This window comes from Sorex araneus, chromosome 5 (genome assembly GCF_027595985.1).
Source record: "Sorex araneus isolate mSorAra2 chromosome 5, mSorAra2.pri, whole genome shotgun sequence".
Taxonomy (NCBI): Eukaryota; Metazoa; Chordata; class Mammalia; order Eulipotyphla; family Soricidae; genus Sorex; species Sorex araneus.
This window is the reverse complement of record NC_073306.1, coordinates 200,866,138-200,884,484: the sequence shown is the minus strand read 5'-3', so window position 1 is coordinate 200,884,484 and position 18,347 is coordinate 200,866,138. Positions and strand designations below refer to the sequence as shown.

At 41.1% G+C, this 18,347-nt stretch overlaps 1 protein-coding gene across 1 annotated transcript in view; it reads right to left on the bottom strand.

Moving 5' to 3' along the window:
• The window catches only part of FRAS1 (Fraser extracellular matrix complex subunit 1), a 523,736-nt gene that overhangs the window by 310,895 nt on the left and 194,494 nt on the right, over positions 1-18,347 (bottom strand). Inside the window, exons 3-4 of the mRNA XM_055139083.1 lie at positions 12,120-12,227; positions 6,753-6,845 (exon numbers count right to left, since the gene is read on the bottom strand). Coding sequence (XP_054995058.1) covers positions 6,753-6,845; positions 12,120-12,227 — 201 coding nt within the window. The remainder of the gene's footprint in view (positions 1-6,752; positions 6,846-12,119; positions 12,228-18,347) is intronic.

Sequence of the window (18,347 nt, the reverse complement as noted above, 5' to 3'; positions counted from 1 at the left end):
TAAATGTAGGTTTCTAATGAAAAATATTAGGCGCTCAATCACCTAACTATAATCTAGGGATTACAGCTGAGTCACCGAGAAACATAAAAAATATTTATTCCTTTCTCCTCAAGCCAGTATCCAGAGTAATTATTCACTTCCTTCAAATATCTCTGTCTTATAATAGCATGTCCTCACCCTTTTATTCTGCAAATTGCTGCCAGGTTGCAAGCAAGCCCAGCCTGACATCTTGGAATTGCTAACCAACATGCTTCTGTTATCATAATAACAGCAACAGGGAGTCACAGCCATCCTCTGAACTGGAGTGTAAGTCTGCACTTACTGTCAGTAAGGCCCTTCCTTTCCTCTAGGTGGACTTAGCTGGGGTAAAGAAGGAGACACAGGAGGCAGATGAACCCATGATGTGTTTAGCAAGATCCCAGTTCATCCCTCTCTGCCTTAGGAACAATGAGTGAGTGACTTAATCCTTCTGACTCTGTTTCCCATCATGAGGATCTGAAAAGCAACAAAACATCCCCTCAGCCGGGATACCAGAAGGAATAAGTGAGATTTTATAAGGATTAAGTGAGGCAGGAAATGGTAGGTCCTCCCCAGGATTGCTATTGGTCTTGTTCAATCTTCTTTCCTCTTTTCCCACCAACTAGACACCCAGCCTGGAGGGATGGACATGCAGGCCAAGGCCTCTGTCAACAATCTATACTTCTACTGTCATTAAATATAAAATTTCAAACTCAGTTCAGCATATAAATGGGCAAGTTCACAGCTTGTTAATCAAATGTTGGCTAATGAAAGATAAGGAGCAATTGACATTTAGGCACTGTTAGGGTCTAAATGTAAACACAGAGGAATACATTACAAGAGAAAAAGGGATAGGTCTGCAGGGTTAAATTCTTTGAAGTCAGTCAAAAATATAAACACAACAAAAAGGCACATGACAAACTGCTTCCTAAAACTGCAAGTGATACTTAAAAGTAAAAAGAAAAGGAAATCCCAACCAAAAATAGAATAATAAGCTTATTTGCTTAGTATAATTAATGAAGTACAACTTCATTAATTGCAAATAATTATTTAAATAAAAATAGATAATATTGTTTAATATGTAAGTTTAAAATTCTTAATATTGGTGAAATAAATAGGGATTCTCCTACACAAAGTCTTTCTTCAGTCTGATATCTAGAATAACTCAAACTGATATGGTAAACCTTCAGCAATTAGGCTTAAAAAGAAAATGACTTACTCATCATTTGTCCACTAGACTTGTGAGACAGACAATTAAAATTAAATTTTAGTAAACATAGAAATTAGAACTTTAATGCTGAAAATGATGCTTTTTAATTTTCATTCAAAGATCAGATGCTTTGATCTACTAATCACATTTTAAGTAATTATCTGAAGGATAAAATCAATGATAAACAAAAAATTTAAATACAATTAGTTACTATATTTCATTGGTCTGTAAAATGAAATTGGAAATATTTCAGTGAAAATTGGAAATTACTCAAATGTCTTATAAAAAGAAACTATGTTTTTCAAGAGTGTGCAAGGAAGTTATCTATAATATAATGTTATATATAAAAGCAAGACATAAACTGTGTATGTACTATAATTATAATCATGTAAATTCAGAACTAGCTATCCACCCAGCTCTGCAATTTTCAGAATTTGGTAATTATTAGTGGACCTTTTTTGACTCGTTTTTTGATTTTTCTAAAATTTTACCAATAAACATATTTTTACTTTTTTCATCAGAGGACATGCTGTTGTTTAAAAATTAATCAAGGGGCTGGAGCAATAGCACAGTGGGTAGGGCGTTTGCCTTGCATGTGGCCGACCGGGGTTCGATCCCCAGCATCCCATATGGTCCCCTGAGTACCGCCAGGAGTAATTCCTGAGTGCGTCGCCAGGTGTGACCCAAAAAGCACAAAAAAAAAATTAATCAAAATAATCATTTCTATCAAGTAATGTAAATTTGAAGGCAACATAGGAAAGAAACAACCTGAACTTAAGAGTTGAGAGCTAACATCTAGACACGTCATATCATTAAAGAGTTGGCTTTGGGCTTTTGTTACTACAAAAAAAAAAAAAAACATACTATTGCCTCTTAAATATTTCAGACACACACCACAGAAATTAATTATAATAATAACCTGTCAATCACCAAACTGTAATACAGGAAGGCTGCATCTGCTACACTGTTCAGGTTCTCGAATGACATGAATTTATCATCTAACCCTAGAGACATAAAATGAAGCAGGAATGTCCCTTTCATTGTAAGTTTGGCAAATATGGACATAGCAAAGGACATTCAATGGGGGGATTCACTGCCTGATGAGAAAGCCAAGAGGAAGTTGCCCATGGAACTCAACAGTCGGGGACAAGAAATACTTCAGGCCGGGGGAACGTCCCGTCAGCCTCATCCATTCTCATCCATTTCCACATGCTGCTCTTATCTCCAAGGCAGTGGTGTGACCCTCACCTGAGGGAAGCCAGGAGTCAAGTGTCCCGTTACAAGCAGACACACAATCTTCCCACACTGTTCTAGAAACCCACTTACAAAAGTCTCATTTTTATTAACACCCCAGAGGCAAAGAGAGTTGTGTCAAATCAAGGAAGAACGGCAACGTTCCCATGAGATCTTGGTTTTAGCGGTGCCATCTTAACTTCGTTTAATGCCTTTTTAAAAAGATGAGCGTTTGGTGCCGGGCAAAAGCACATTCGGCAGACAACATCTGAAATCTATTCTCTGCCCACCCGGCGAACACGTCGACTGGGCTGTTGACAGAAGGCCAAAAAGAGAGAAAAGGTCATAAAGCATTTGCCTGACTTGCTGACAGAACAAAAATAACTATCTTTTTTTTTCCTTCACATAATTTGTTTGTGTTATGAAGTTATAGATCCAGAATGCTAAGTATCTGGGACTGCTGGACCTATATTATAATGACATCCCCTACGTGGAGGAGAGCAAGGCCACGGGACTCAATACTCATCTCTTCCTTCACACCCATAAATTAGTTCTCTCAGCCTCAGACAGCAAAGCAAGCGGACATCTCCCCCCATGCCCTCTGCTTGCTCCATGTCGCATGAGGCCACTTTTTTCTCAGGAGTCCACTAAGGCAACCTTCTCAGACACGACAACGGGTCTCTGGAGCTGGGGTAAAATTAGTACAAAGGGGGAAATAGCGGGGGATTAATGGTCTCTCACCTCCCTTTCTCAAACTAATTTGTGGGGAAAAGAACAATGACACTCTTTAGGAAAACATATTTCAGGCTTGTCTCCCGGATTGCTAGGCAAGGCTGGGCAGAGATCCAACAGCTAATTTGGAGGGATAGCTTGGAGGAGGTCATGGATGAAATAGTCCCCCCAATGCTGGCTGTAATAAGCCCATGCAAAGCTCTCAAATTACCTGGAGTCAGCCAGAAAGCTCAAGTGCTTTCCTCACTCCAGGGGAGATGCTGGGGCTTGTCCTGACTTGTGGGTGCCAGCTGTATACGAAGCTGTCTACACCACAACGGTGCTGTCTACACGGCAAAGGAGTCGGTAAATCCAGGGAGTGAGGCTGCTGTTTTAAAAAGCAGCTTCATCCTGCCACCCTGAGCAGGAGTCTCCCTTGACTCAAGGGGCTCAAGCAGGTCCTCTGGGGACAAGGACAGTGCCACTTGAGCTGATTCCCTTCCCAGCACCCCTGTTTCATCCTAAAGCCTTTTCTCAATCTCTCTCTTAGGGGAAAGCTGCTTCTTCAGATCTCCATTCCAAATTTCTTAAAACATCATCCTACTTCATAGCTACGGGAAAAGGGTCTCCATAACCTGTCCTGTGGTAAGCAAGCCAGAAGCAACAGAGAGAAGGTGATGTCTGTTCAGTGGGAAAAGAAAATGCTTCAGAAAATGGTCCTCAACAATGAAAAACAAAACAAAACAACCTGGGCCAGAGCAAGTATACAGGGGTAAGGTGCTCGCCTGGCATGTCTTGCTCATGGCAGACCCTAGTTCCATCACTGGCACCACACATGGTTTCCCACCGCCCTCCAGCCCAGCACAGACACAAGAGAAGCCCCTAGGTACACCTACCTGCCAAACAGAACTAGTGAGGCAACTGACAAGGTGAAACACAGATCCCAAACCCAGGTAAGGATGTGAGCAACTCGAAAATATAAGATAGCAAGAAAGACTTGACAAACATCAAGGAGAAGGGCATGGAAGAGCAGGAGTGTGGAAGAAAAAAAAAGGGAGAAAGGAAAAAAGAGGCGAAGTGTAGAAGCAAAGGAGAAAAGGGAAGGGAGAGGTGGAGAGAGGAAGAGGGAAGGGAGAATCATGATTCTATTTTAATTCTATTAAGAATTTATTTTGCAGGAATATTGATTCATAGAGCACAATCTGTGTTGCTCAAGTGCATAACCCTGGCCCTGTGTCCAGGGAATACTCCTGGAGGGGCTCAGGGGACCAAATGCAGCTCCAAGAACTGAACTTGGGTCAGCTAGGTGAAAATCAAGCACCCGATCTGAGCAGAGTGGCCAATGTACTATCTCTCTGGACACTCACAGCCAGCAGGAAGCCAAGGACAGTCCTGGAAAGGCTGGGGAGTGGGGGCAGTGGGTGGTGCCAGCGGCCAAGGTCAGGGCCCACACGTACCAAGCATGTGCTCTACCACTTGAAGGATCCCCTTCAACTTTCGTCTCCACTTTTAGAAACTCGAACTTCTATCTCTCGTTGAAGTACAGCACTTGAGATATTTTTTCCTTCAAGCTAGAGTTCCTGAAAGTCAGTCTTTTTCTCAGTTACATCAAGTACCAAAAATATAATTTTAACATTTTTTTGAGAGAATACATTGTGAAGGTTGCATATGGGCAGAAAAAAGCATAGACATGTTCTTACCCGGTTTAGAACTTTCTGGATGATTCTTTATAAGCGAAGAGATGAATTTCAGAGAGACAGAAGAGGCAGGTCAAGTAGATTTCTAGCAGCCCATCAGCAGATTTGGGACCCCAGAACTACCCACCACACAGGTATTTGGCCAGTTACCAAAATGCCATGGGAATGGAACCAAGGATTTGTTGGTTTTACTCACTGAATCCTTCAATGATCAATACTTGTCCCTCACCTACTCTGGGAAAGTTCCTGTAGTGCCAAGTTATATGGGAGAGAGGAAAATCTCTAGAATGATACAGGAAAATACTGTCCTTGTTCTCAGACATCTTAAGTCAAGATAAGCCACATGAGCAGATGTACCAGTATAAAAAAAGCATTTCACAGGAGGGATCTATGTAAATATTTATAAACTATCATTTTTGAAATGTTCCCGGTCTAATTTTGGATCTGAGGTTCCAATTTCTCTGATAAGATTCAGCTTGATATTTCTGACCTTGAACCCCCATACCTATTCCAATCGTCACCGGCATTATTTCCGTCACCAATATGCTCAGGGACACTTTCCATGTGCTAGGAGACCCTCCTCCTCCTCGCACCGTTTGCGCCAGCTGGTTGAACACAGACCAAATGGCGGTACGTAAAGTGAACACATGCCCCACACAGCTCGCCTGGGGCGCTCAGCACCACATTGTGCAGAAGTGAAAGAGTGGCTTCCTCGTGTCATCGGGAGACCCTGGTCCCAGGGAGATGATCCTGTCCCCGGGGAAGCACACTGTACTTTAGGGGCACACACTGAATAGCAGCCTGGAGTGGGTATATCGAATCCTGCTGGCCTGTGCCCTCTCCTGAATGGAGAGATGCGAACTCGGGGAAAGCGCGGTGTCAGGTGGAGGAAGGGGATCTAAGCCAACAGCCTCCTGCCATCACATTCAGGTTCACCCGCTGCTTCAGGGTAACAGTTAGGGCTGAGGGCAGATGAACGGTATACAATCCATAAAATTCCTAATGCCAGTGCAGCGATTCCTTTCAAGCAGTAGTTGATATCTCTAAATTGTCTCATGCCTCTGGAATGAGAGTTTGACAAAAGAACTGTAGGAGTAACTTCTAGTACTCCAGCTCTAAATGGGTTGGTCGAACACATTTGACCCTTAACTGAAGTCTGGCCATATGGGCAGACATTTCTGTTTTCGTGTGTGTGTGTGTGTGTGTGAGAGAGAGAGAGAGAGAGAGAGAGAGAGAGAGAGAGAGAGAGCGAGGGAGTTCCCTACAAGCACCTAGTAAGAGTCAGGGAAGATGATAAACATCTTACAATGCACAGGATGGCCTCCAAGACAAAGTCATTAAAATGCCAATGGTGCTGACTTTTCAAAATTCTAGCCCGGTGGGAAGTGCCCTGAATCAGTAATAAGAAGTCCAGAATTCTAGGCCACATTATGTCACGTACTGGCAATACAACGTTGGGCAAGTACCTCAGCTCTTTCCAACTCAATGCTTTCGCCTTTAACCTGGGGATGCTAACGTCTGCTCTATCATGGACTCAAGATTGTTCCTCACTGTCAAGTGCAAAGGAACAGGCGGTATGGAACGGCAAGATGGACCTTCCTTCCTCAGCAGCCCAAAACTTCTTCAGTATCAATATTCTCCCACGTCTCTTCCCACAGACACAAATTCAATTGATAAATATTTACTTGGAGTCTATGAAATAAGTAATACAATTTTCATCTTCTTCAGGAAAGCAAAATGTCCCCCCAAAGTCAAATGAGCTTCGTGTTCTGTCCAGCCCAAAGAGATAAAAATGGGTTTTTGTCGGCCTAAGTTTAGCACTCAGCTTTCCCTTGTCAGTGGTCTGCAGATGGAGAAGCAATCATGGCTCAGAAAATACTTACCGCATGGACTTTCTCTTCGTGACGGCAAGATCCAGATGTCCTGGACACACACTCGGGGCAGCACTGGTTGGCGGGTATTTGAAGAACTTCTCCCTGAGCATTTGAAAACAGCTTGGTGTGAACCAGCAGGGGTGAACACGGTCCCAGGGAATCACCCAATTCACCTACACCAGAGTCCTCTCAGATTCACTAAATCTCAGGAGTTTTCCGGGGTGATAACAGTGAACAGGATGAATCAAACAAAACCACCAAATGATTCTCCCTGTCAAGAGGAACCCTCTCGGGAATGCAATTTCCTTGAAAATTGTCCACATCTTTTCACATGCAATGAAGTGAGGAATTTCGTTCACCAGAGTGTTTCCTCTGAGAGTCACAGAAGAAACATGGTCAGGGGGTAAAGGGGATGAGATTTTTCCAACAGGGCTCCTTCTATAGGACACCACAGAGCTGGCAGTGTCCTGACTCCGGGAGGCGTCCACAGCCAGCAGGGGGGAGCTGATGCGTGCTCCTGTGCTGAAGTGCAGTTACCTGGGGTGCAAGGTCGCAAGGCACAGGGGCAGGAGACAGAAGCACAAAGCTGGGAGAGGAAATAGCATTGCCGCAGAGGTATCGCATGTACCGTGGGGAGCTGGCTAGAATTCCTGGGCCTCAGTCAAAAGCTGCTGAGGTTTTCAAGCCTCCTATTAACCGTGATTGTGTTTCCTAACAAGATGTGATATTATCGGGGGAATGGGATACCACCCGATACCCTAAGATCTGCTGAAAAGTTTTCACCTGTTGACTAACCATTCATTTGCCACCATCATGAATCTGCTTAGCACAGAGTCACTGAAACTACAGACCGACGAGCACACATGTCTTTCTTCTTTCAGGCTCCCCGACTCATTTTTATCCTATAAGCATAGAATTTAGTACAATGGGTGATAAGGGACTTTGACCCAAAGAGCCAGAAGACAAAATTAAGCAATAATCATCACTTGTTTGTGGGAGGAAAATACGTCTGTCTTTCCGCCTCCTCAACACAGTCCACCTCCCCATACCAACTTGAGCCTGGCCACTATTTGTGTCATGTGGCCAAATCCAATAGCTCTGAGTACACGCATATCCTTCTTACTCCCTTACCAATGATCGACACTATTGATATTTGGACACCACAATATTGCTGCTTTCTCTGTTTTTAACCTGTTGGTTTGTTTTTTTAAAAAACTTCTGACATCTCTGCCTGTGTCTTCCTCATTTTTCTTACAGTTCCTATCTTAAATTAATTTAGATTGTGTTGCCCAATCTTGGTCTAAAATTCTTTTTTTCACACTGTCTTTCTGTATGACTTTATTCTTTGTTCACGGTTCTGGGAGTCACATTCAAGTCAAGGCCTACACACCTGCAGGAACAGCTCTACCACCTGGCCATATTCCTGGCCCAAGCAATTTCATTTTAAGCATTTTACTAGTCTGTCTGCGAATGATAACATCATCTCTCCAACACTGTCATTTCCTCAGAGTTAGCAAGTTATACATCCAGCTGGTTTCCTGACATTCCTCTTGGCTCCGTCATAGATACTGCAAACCCAGTGTCCACTGAATTGAAATCATCACTTTCTTCCCAGCTGGAATGTTTTTCTTTATTATCCTACATTCTCCAAATCAGTTGGTGGCTCGGCTAATCAACCCGTCACAAGTCATAGAGATGAAAGCCATCTCTCTTTTGCCTTTCCCTTCTACTGCTTAACTTGCATACATTTCTATTGACCGTGCCCTTTTGCTGTGATCATTATACTACTAGTACTATAGTACTATACTTACTAATTCAGGAGTTGATCTGCTGAGTTAGATTATTTTCACAATCTCTGAACTGATTGTTTCTAGTATTCTACCTGATCTCTAAAAAATGGGAAGGTTATTTACAAGAGAAAAGATAGCCATCCTGCCAATAAACTTTCATTAGGATTGTTTTATCTTAAAAGTAAAATTCCTAGCTACATAGTATGGGCCAGGCTCTCCATGACCCTGAACTCTCTGACTCCGTAGCTCCATCTTTCATTCACTCATTCAGAAAGATCTACTGAATACCTACGATGCATCAGGTCCTGGGAATATATGGTGGCTAAAAGGAGGCAGTGACGATGAAAGACATGTCAGTAAATTAGAGGGTATTTCATATCGCAGCTAGTGCCAAGAAGAAAAATAGAGCGCAGAAGAGGGATAGGAAATTGTGGTAGGAGGCAGAGGTTTGCAATTTTAAAGAGAATGTCATCCAAGGAAGACAAAGTGAAGTATCAATCCATAATATTATTAATTAATGTTACAGAGAGACAATGAAAACAATTTCAGTGAATATGGCAGAATATGCCTGGTCTATTCAGAGAACAAGAAGCAGTTTCGGTGCTGAAGTCACATGAGAAGAGGGAGGAGATTAAATCAGAAAGGCGCAATGGTGCCTCAGAAGAAGACATTGGGAGGAGTTGCTCTGAGGTAATACAAAACACTGGAGGGGGGCTCGAGGGTGGGGAGAAGGGGAGCAATATGATGGGACATATTTTAAGAGGATCAGCTAAGCTTCTATTTCCCAGAAACAGGGGCTCGATTGATGGCACAGCGGGTAGGGTGTTTGCCTTGCACGTGGCCGACCCTGGTTCGATTCCCAGCATCCCATATGGTCCCCCGAGCAATGCCAGGAGTGATTCCTCAGTGCAGAGCCAGGAGTAACTCCTGTGCATCACCAGGTGTGACCCAAAAGAGCAACAACAACAAAAAATTAGAGAAACAGTGAAACAAGGGAAAGGCCAGTATGAGCATGCAGACAGAAACAGTAACGGCCGGTCCGGGGTAAGATGAGGGTGGTGGCAATTGGAGGGTTCTGGTTAATGAAGGAAGTGCTGCGGGTTCCCCAGTGAATCCATTTTTGCGGATTAGAGGAAAGAGGAAAGTCCTGAATTTTCTAGCCTAAGAAATTGAAAGTTGGGATTTATTTATTCTGATTTATTTTGATGAGAAAAAAAGAGATGAACAAATTGGGGACAAAACCCAAGTCTGTTAGAGTACAAGAAGAGGAGGTTTTCCTGGAAATATTTCAGCCTCTGGGGTCCTGCCATGGACTATTTCACAACTACACAACCCTGTCATAGGTGAAAAGCAGTCAGAGACAATACATGAACGCATGAGGGGCCTGGCTTTCAGGCCACTGATGGACACTGAAATTTGATTTTGCATCATCATTGTATATCATGAAGCTTTCATGCAAGTTTTCACATGCAGGAGACTCGGGTTCAATCTCTGACATCTCGTGGTGTTCTGAGTACTGCCGGGAGAGAACCTTGAGCACAGAATCAAAAATAACCCATGAGCACTTCCTGGGGTGGCTCTAAAACCAAAATAAGTAAGTAAACAGAGATACGTATATATCAAGACTCTTCTTTACTCACAGGCAATTAGAAAACATTCACTGGCTTAGATTTACTCTGCTGATCACTGTAATCAAATATGTACTTTTCAGCACTATTAGGGTCCTTATAAGAGACTCATTACGTACACAACAGACTGAAGGTGTCTTCATGAACTTTCAGGTCACTTCAGACTCGAACATGACTTACTAATTAAATGGAGATTGTTTACAAGTATTTATTCCATAAACTTCAAAAACCTTGGTGATATGCAATAAAATAATACCAAATTTACCAACTATGTTGCAGATTCAGCTCATTGGAAATGCACCCATGCAGAAATTAAAAAAAAAACATTTTTAAAGGGAGACAAAACCTTTACTCTTATGTTAAAAAGGGAAGAGAAACTTATTAGCATTAGATGACATACAGGCTGAAGATTAATTATATGTGGAGAAGGAGGAACCCTAGAAAAATAAACTATGGCTGTAGAAATTGACAGAATGCTTCTTGAAGAAAATAATTGTCTTCTCTGAGGAGTTTCAAATGTTCAAATTTGAAGCTTAAGCTTTTTTTTTTTTAACTAGATTCATTCTAAAAAGAAGACTCAGCACCTGGGAGAAGATATTTTAATACAAGAGATGTGAGTCTAACTAAATGAAAAAAAATTTAATAGAAAAGGAGGCAATATTCCTCATATGCCTGGTCAACTTTAAGGTTTCTGAGTCAAATCAGTCTTATCATCTGAACAGCTCTGTGGTGCACAATGATAGTGTCAGTGGTAAAATAATGTTTTAGACAATCATCTGAAAAAATTCTTTCCTGACTTTCAACCAATCAATGACTTCCAGTGGTATGGTCAGTATTAGTAACTTTGATATCTGTCAGACCCATAGAAAATCACTGGGCAGTGGGTTGCTAATCACATAATCATGGTTAAGTTGCCTGAAATCTCTAGCCTTCACTTTCTTCTTCTGCGATATGGGAATAAAAAAAGTCATACTTCTGGGAATATATCCTGGGGATACAAAAAAAGCACAGTAGAAATGACATCTACACTTGTATATTCACTTAAGCACTGTTCAAAATAGCCAGAATCTGGAAACAACCCGAGTGCCACAGAATAGATGACTGGTTAAAGAAACTTTGATACATCTATGCAATGGAATACTATACAGCTGTTACAAAAATGAAGTCATAAAATTTGCTTATAGGTGGATGGATATGGAGAGTATCATGCTAAGTGAAATGAGTCAGAAAGAGAGAGACAAATATAGAATGATTGCACTCATTTGTGGAATATAAAATAACAAAATATGAGACTAATACCCAAGACAGTAGAGACAAGGGCCAGGAGGATTGCTCTATGGTTTGGAAATCTGTCTCATGTGCTAGAGAAGGGATCATTAAGTCAATGATGGCTGGAGCAATTGCTCAGAATTGGAGATGTCTGCTGAAAGTAGACAAAGGACCAAACATGATGGCCTCTCAGTAACAGTATTGCAAACCATGATGACCAAAGGACAGAGAGAGTTAGAAGGAAGGTACCTGCCACAAAGGCAGTGGGTGGGATGGGGTAGGGGTGGCAGGAGGGATCCTGGGGGAAAATATATACCGGCAGAGGAATGAGGTTTCAATCATTGTATGACTGGAACTCAATCATGAAAGCTTTGTAACTATCTCACAGAAATTCAATAAAAAATTTAAATATATAAAATAAAATACCGGTTATGTTCAATGGGATAACACATGTAAACATTTAAATGGGTGTCTGGTTCAGAGTAAAAGCAGAAAATGCAGAAATTAAAATATTCTTAAAAATGAGAAGTTAAATTTATTCAATTTCTCATGTCTAAGAATTCATAAAACTTTTACAAAACTTCCAGTTAGCATTTGGGATAAAAGCCAGAGTAGATGATCAAAAAGATGGAAAACCCTCCCTTCACTGAGATTATCAATACATTTAGGAGACAATTAGGAAGCCTTACCTTCTCAAAGGCACACTGAGGGTTTCTGCAAACAGCAGGTTTGCAGATAATGATATCGCCATGGCAACGACAGTTCTGGCACGAATCGGGCTTCCAAACTGTGGCATCCTGCAAAGAAGCATAAGCTCGAGTTTAAAACTGGTCAGTCCCAGGCGTGAGCACCCAAAAGCCACAGTGCCAGGTAACCCCCGGCCTATACAATAAAAAGGCCAAGGGTAAGTCATAGCAAACTCTATGCTTGTCGGGCAGCGACGAAACCTCCAGAGGCAAGGAAAGCGGCATAATCCATTTCGCCAGTCAACCCACGTAGCCCCGGACAAGGACAAGCAGCAGAGAGTTGTCGATACCCAGAGTAAAAGCCATCGATCGGCCCAAAACCTCAGGAGAACAAGCTCTCCCTGACTTGAAGTTTTCTTTGCTGTTAACCAAGAGGCGCCATGGGATTCTGTTTAAAAGAAAATGACATTTGGACCCATACTAATCAGCGCTCTTAAAGTAGCATTTGCCCAGGCCTCGTACTCATAGCACCTTAAATTTCACTTTCCAGCTCATAGTTACTACCAGGCTCCAATGCTCAGCAGAAACAGAGAGCGGATCGATATATTTAAGGGAGAGGAACACATCACATCGTGGTTTTTACATGTACAGCATTGCTCATTCAGCAAACCGGGGGACAAAATGAAGCATATGTCTGTGCATGATCCATAAGGACCCCATAAATTATTTTTGTTCCTGAACATAAGGGTATTAAATTCATATAAATTAATGATACCATGTTCATTCTCAACAAATTGGAAATAAGAGTTACAGTCCTAAACAGCAAACCGGTGAACACTGGCTCACTATAAAAAGGCAACAGAAATTTCTTTCCTATTTCCACCTTCCATCATGCTGAATCCATACTTCCATTGTGCCCTTTTTGAAGTAACTTTGAGCCCAACTATTGCAGAAATCCCACAGAGAACAGTTTTTGTCCTTTAAAAGTCTGATCTAATGATTCTCAGTTAGATCACTGTCACTGTCACTGTCATCCTGTTGCTCATTGATTTGCTCGAGCGGGCACCAGTAACTCGCCATTGTGAGGCTTGCTGTTACTGTTTTAGGCATATCGAATATGCCATGGGTAGCTTGCCAGGCTCTGCCATGTGAGCAAGATATGTTCTAATACAAATGTCTGAAATTGTCAATAGTGCTGCCAACTAAGTCAGCTCTAACCCAGTAGCTTGTCGGGCTCTCCAAGAGGGGTGGAAGAATCGAACCCGGGTCGGCCGCATGCAAGGCATATGTTCTACCCACTGTGCTATCGCTCCAGCTGATTCTCAATTAAAGCCATTAAAATATAATAGACTACTGGAATCCATTTCCTCAGAGATATTCTAACCCAAATTTTCATATATATGGCTTATATTATATACTTTCTTTTTTTTTTCTTTTTGGGTCACACCCAACAATGCACAGGGGTTACTCCTGGTTTTGCACTCAGGAATTACTCCTGGCAGTGCTCAGGGACCATATGGGATGCTAGGAATCAGACCCGGGTCGACCGTGTGCAAGGCAAACACCCTACCCACTGTATTATGGCTCCAGCCCCTATTATATACTTTCTGGCTGGGCCTACACACTGAACTCCTTTTGTCAGTGCTGTCCGTGCAACTTGAACCCCAGTCTGAATTTCCCACGGACCATTCTTCTCCTTGTAATGTGAACTTGCCACAGTTCCCCAAATCACCTGAGTTAATCTGTTAAAATCTTTCTTTTCCATATATATGATATAGATGTCTATCTTTACATGTAACATCCACATATGTCTCCTGTTAGTTGGTTTCTCTGCAGGATTATTGAACATGCCAACACTGCACAGATTTACATGAATGTGCACTATGGTGCCAATGGCAGGAGTCGGGGAGCTATCCTGGGCTGAGAAATGTTATATTCGTAACCTCTTAGGGAAAGTGAGCTAAACCTAAAACAAATTATTTTTATATATCACAAGATCACACTTCCTAGTAGCTAATTCACGACTACAACACATACGTACACAGACACACACACAACACACACACACACACACACACACACACACACACACACACACACACACACAGGCCTGAGTTAAGCAAATGAATTCTAAAACCAGAGCAGGAATATCTTTTAGTTTCTTTCTCTTATGTTCTAACACAAACGTCTGAAATTGTCAATCGTGCTGCCAACTCAGCTCTAACCCAGAAAGCAATGACAAGTAGGTTAGGAAAAACAAATTTCATTCTCAAGTGTGACATAATAGATATCCCTCTATGATTGCAGGCAAACAATATCGGTTCCAGCATACAGACTGAACAAACACGGCAACTTCATCAAGTCTGTGGCTAACATGGATTAATCGTTTATCTTAGGCTGAGCCCTCGGGAGCGGGGGTGCTGACAGAGGGGGTCTCTGTGGCTGCAGGAGGGTGGTCTCATTTGGAGCCCCTTTACCACAATCCTTGAGTTCAGCCTCAATTTGTACTAAGTAAGTGCCACATGCACGACAACCCACAGGAGCTGGCACTATTCTTATTTTAGCTATTCCCACTTTACAGAGAATAAAACTAGAAGCAAGACTCTGAATCCTGGAAGCCTGCATTTGAGTCCTGGTGCTAGCATTAAGTTAAGGGGTTTGTGTTCCAGATCTCTCCTTGGTAAAATAGAAATAGTAAAATATTTAATACTCAGCGTGATTGTAAGGCTCACATGAGATGATGTAGTTAAAAAGATCTGAGTAGCACCGAGAACTTACTAGTGCCAACTGGACATAATTTTTTAATATAAAATCTTCCTACAATGTCACAGGCATTTAGTAAATATCTTCTAAACATTTCCTTTACTCAGAGAGAACGTGGTCCCCTGACAACTCTTCTATCTTACCAACTCTACCAACATAGATAAGGCAGAGTGAAATGATTATGATTACTCACTTGGAACCCCAGCACTGAAAAGATCTAGAACACTACAGTAGAATGGAGGAATGAATCAACAGCTTGAATTTTTGAGACTAATGACACTGAAAACCCCTCTGTTTGCTAAATTAACACAATCATGAACCCATACTTTCCACCTCTCAGATACCTCGATGGCCCCATGCACTCCCTATAGCTCAATAGGGCTCTAAGGCACCATTCTTCTTTCTTCTGTCCCAATGCTATTTTCTGAGACTGGGTATTAAGTTCTTCAATATACCACAATTTTCTCAGTGACCCCTATCTCTGAGTCCATCATGATTTTTTTCAGCAGCTCTCAGTCACTAGACTTGGCTTACTGAAGTCTAAACAGAATGTCCAAAACATATGGAATAATTTTTTTCACTGTCATTCCTTGAAGCATATGTTTCCTTTATGTTAATTCAGAATTAAACAGACCTGGGCCCAAGCAGCCTTACTGAATTTGTTTACAAATCTGTCTTTCATCAGACTGCTACTTTTCAAGGAAAAACATCTTGCTTTATTTCCTCTTTATAAAGAGCTTTCATTAGCTTGATATCCGGAAGTTAGTTGCATCCCATTAATGAAAAGTCCTAAGTGCTTGCTGCTTTTGTCAAGAAAATATCTATACATGTACACTGAAGTACTCAGTGAGGACACAAGTCTTGACAACAAAATGTTTAAGTGATACCACTACCAAGTCCACATAAATGCATAAATGCTAGTGGTTATAACTTCACTGGTATGAAACTATGTTTGAATAAATTTTTTCATAGGCATTAGACTTGTCAAAATCACTGTATCACTGTCATCCCATTGTTCGTTGATTTACTCAAATGGGCACCAGTAATGTCTCTGTTACACTCAGACCTGAGATTTTAGCAGCCTCTCTTTACTCACCTTTCCCAACGATTGGAGGCTCTTTCAAGGTCAGGGTAATGAGACCTATCATTACTGTTTTTGGCATATTGAATACACCACGGGTAGCTAGCCACGCTCTGCTGTGTGGGCGGGATACTCTCATTAGCTTGCCAGACTCTCCTGAGTGGGAAATAGACTCTCAGTAGCTTGTCAGCTTCTCCAAGAGGGAGAACTAGGCTATCAAATGTCGTGTGGCCACAATGCTTCCAGGAACTTGGTCTTATAGTCTCTGGATGTTGGTCGCTGACGGGATTACACTGCGCAGGGGGCAGTTTCTGGGTGTGACTGCCTAGGTACTGGAAAATGGGGGATCTGGGTGGAAGAGGCCCAGTCCCGATCCAAGCAGCCTTGGAGATCTCAGACCCGGGTCCCGCACACCTAGGTTCCTCTGCGGTTCCTTCATGCATGAGGCTTATCCAAATATGTGGAGAGTGGCCTTGAGCATGGCTGAAGACTTGTCAAAATAATCTTACATATATTAATATCTATGTGGAGTAAATAATTTATGGTTATTTGAAAATATAACAAGCCATTTGCCAAGGCCCAGATAAATTGTCATATTTTTCAGGTCTAAAACCTTCTGAATCAATGTCTATAGTTGCATAAAATTGTTTTATGAGGGTCAGGATACTAGAGTTCCTCAACAGCTAAAACTTTGGATAAAGCCATAAAGTACAAAGAAATAACATTAGGAGCTAACGCTTACAGATTTTTCTATGCTACTATTGCTCTTTTTATCACTTTTTAATCCTGTCTTTAAATCTCACACTCTACAAAAGAAATAGTCATAAAATATTTTTATTGGAATATAGATTAAAAGATTAGATTATAACAAATTTAAAAAGCAATAAAATATGATCTGTTTAAATAGCATTCAGTATTTCAATAGTATGTGAATAAAATGTTCTTCAGATAATATAGTATCTCCACCTCCCAAATATCTTTAAAAACTGACTTAACTTGGTTAGGTATTTTTTGAATATTTGCCTAGTGCTAAAATTGAACGGTGGTTATATCCCTCATCAGTACTCAAATTTCTGGGGTGAAATAATTTATAGTATTTTATAAGAGTATAATCACTGTCAATATAAATTTTCTTCCATCTGAATGATATTATAACTCTACTTTAATTATTGATTAATCCATCTCATTTTAAAATCCCCTTGGCTTCTTAGGCCAAAAAAGGAGAAAGAATAAAACTCCCCAAAGCTGTGCTTTCAAAGTATAGAACAATATTTAGTACATAGCACCTTTTTGTAGAGAAAAACTATGTATGAGCACAGAAAGTATGGGATTATATAAACCAGAAAGCAAAGGGTTGTCATTCCCAGGAGTGAGTTCTGGGTGATTTTTTGTTATTTTCTCAATCCTTATTCATAGTTTCCATTTTTTTCAACAACAACATACTTTTTAACATATGTATTTTCCTTTGCTATCAAAATAAGAGGTAGAAGTAAAATAAAACAATAAAAAACTCTGTTCTCCTACCAATTATAAGTTGCTAAGATCTGAGCTTTGGATCTGAACTGGAGTTCAACTGACTGAGGTGAGGGGGGAGGGTTGAGTGGGAAGCTGGGAGAGAATGTGGTTATAGAGTTAAATAAAACCACTTACCAAATACATAGAGTGAACCATTCATCTAAACTTCCTGACTTATTCACCAAACCTTTTGCACTCCATGATATTTAAAGAAAATTAACTGTCCCCTACCTGCCCTTCAAAGAAATGAAAGCAGCCTGGTATTCAAGTAGGCCTCACATCTTCATTTCTAGAGGTTCGTTTTTTCTGACATGTCTGGTTTTCTGGAAAGATAATCCATAAAACAGGGTTCTTTGACCTAGCTCCAGTTCGGGCATGGAAATAATGGTTCTTGTTTGTCAAGGAGCCATAAAGGAACGAATCAATAACCTTCATAAGGTTATTTCAGAGTTCAATTCTTTCCCCAAGTGTCCTTCTGCAGACAGCTTAGATAAACAATACCTTTTTCACTTGATTTCATTTTAAAGTTCATGGAAAGCTCCTTATCCCATCTCAGATAAAAAGAACCAGAGGACAGCTCTTAAGAAAGGATATGTGTCCTTGTTTTCATATTACTTCTCTCCTTTCAGGAGAAACAAATACAACTTAATGCCAAATAAAGGAGAAAATATAAACTATTTCCTATGTGAGACCATTTCAAAGAATCACTTCATACAAATTCCTATCATCAACCTTTCCCCTTTATAGAATTTCTTATTTTCCACAGCCAGCATCAGAGCAGTTTCCCATCTCAGTATTATGGAGTGATTAGCTTTTACCTGATCTCCGCCTCTTGCTGTCATAAAATGATAAACCTGAAGGCATCAGGTATA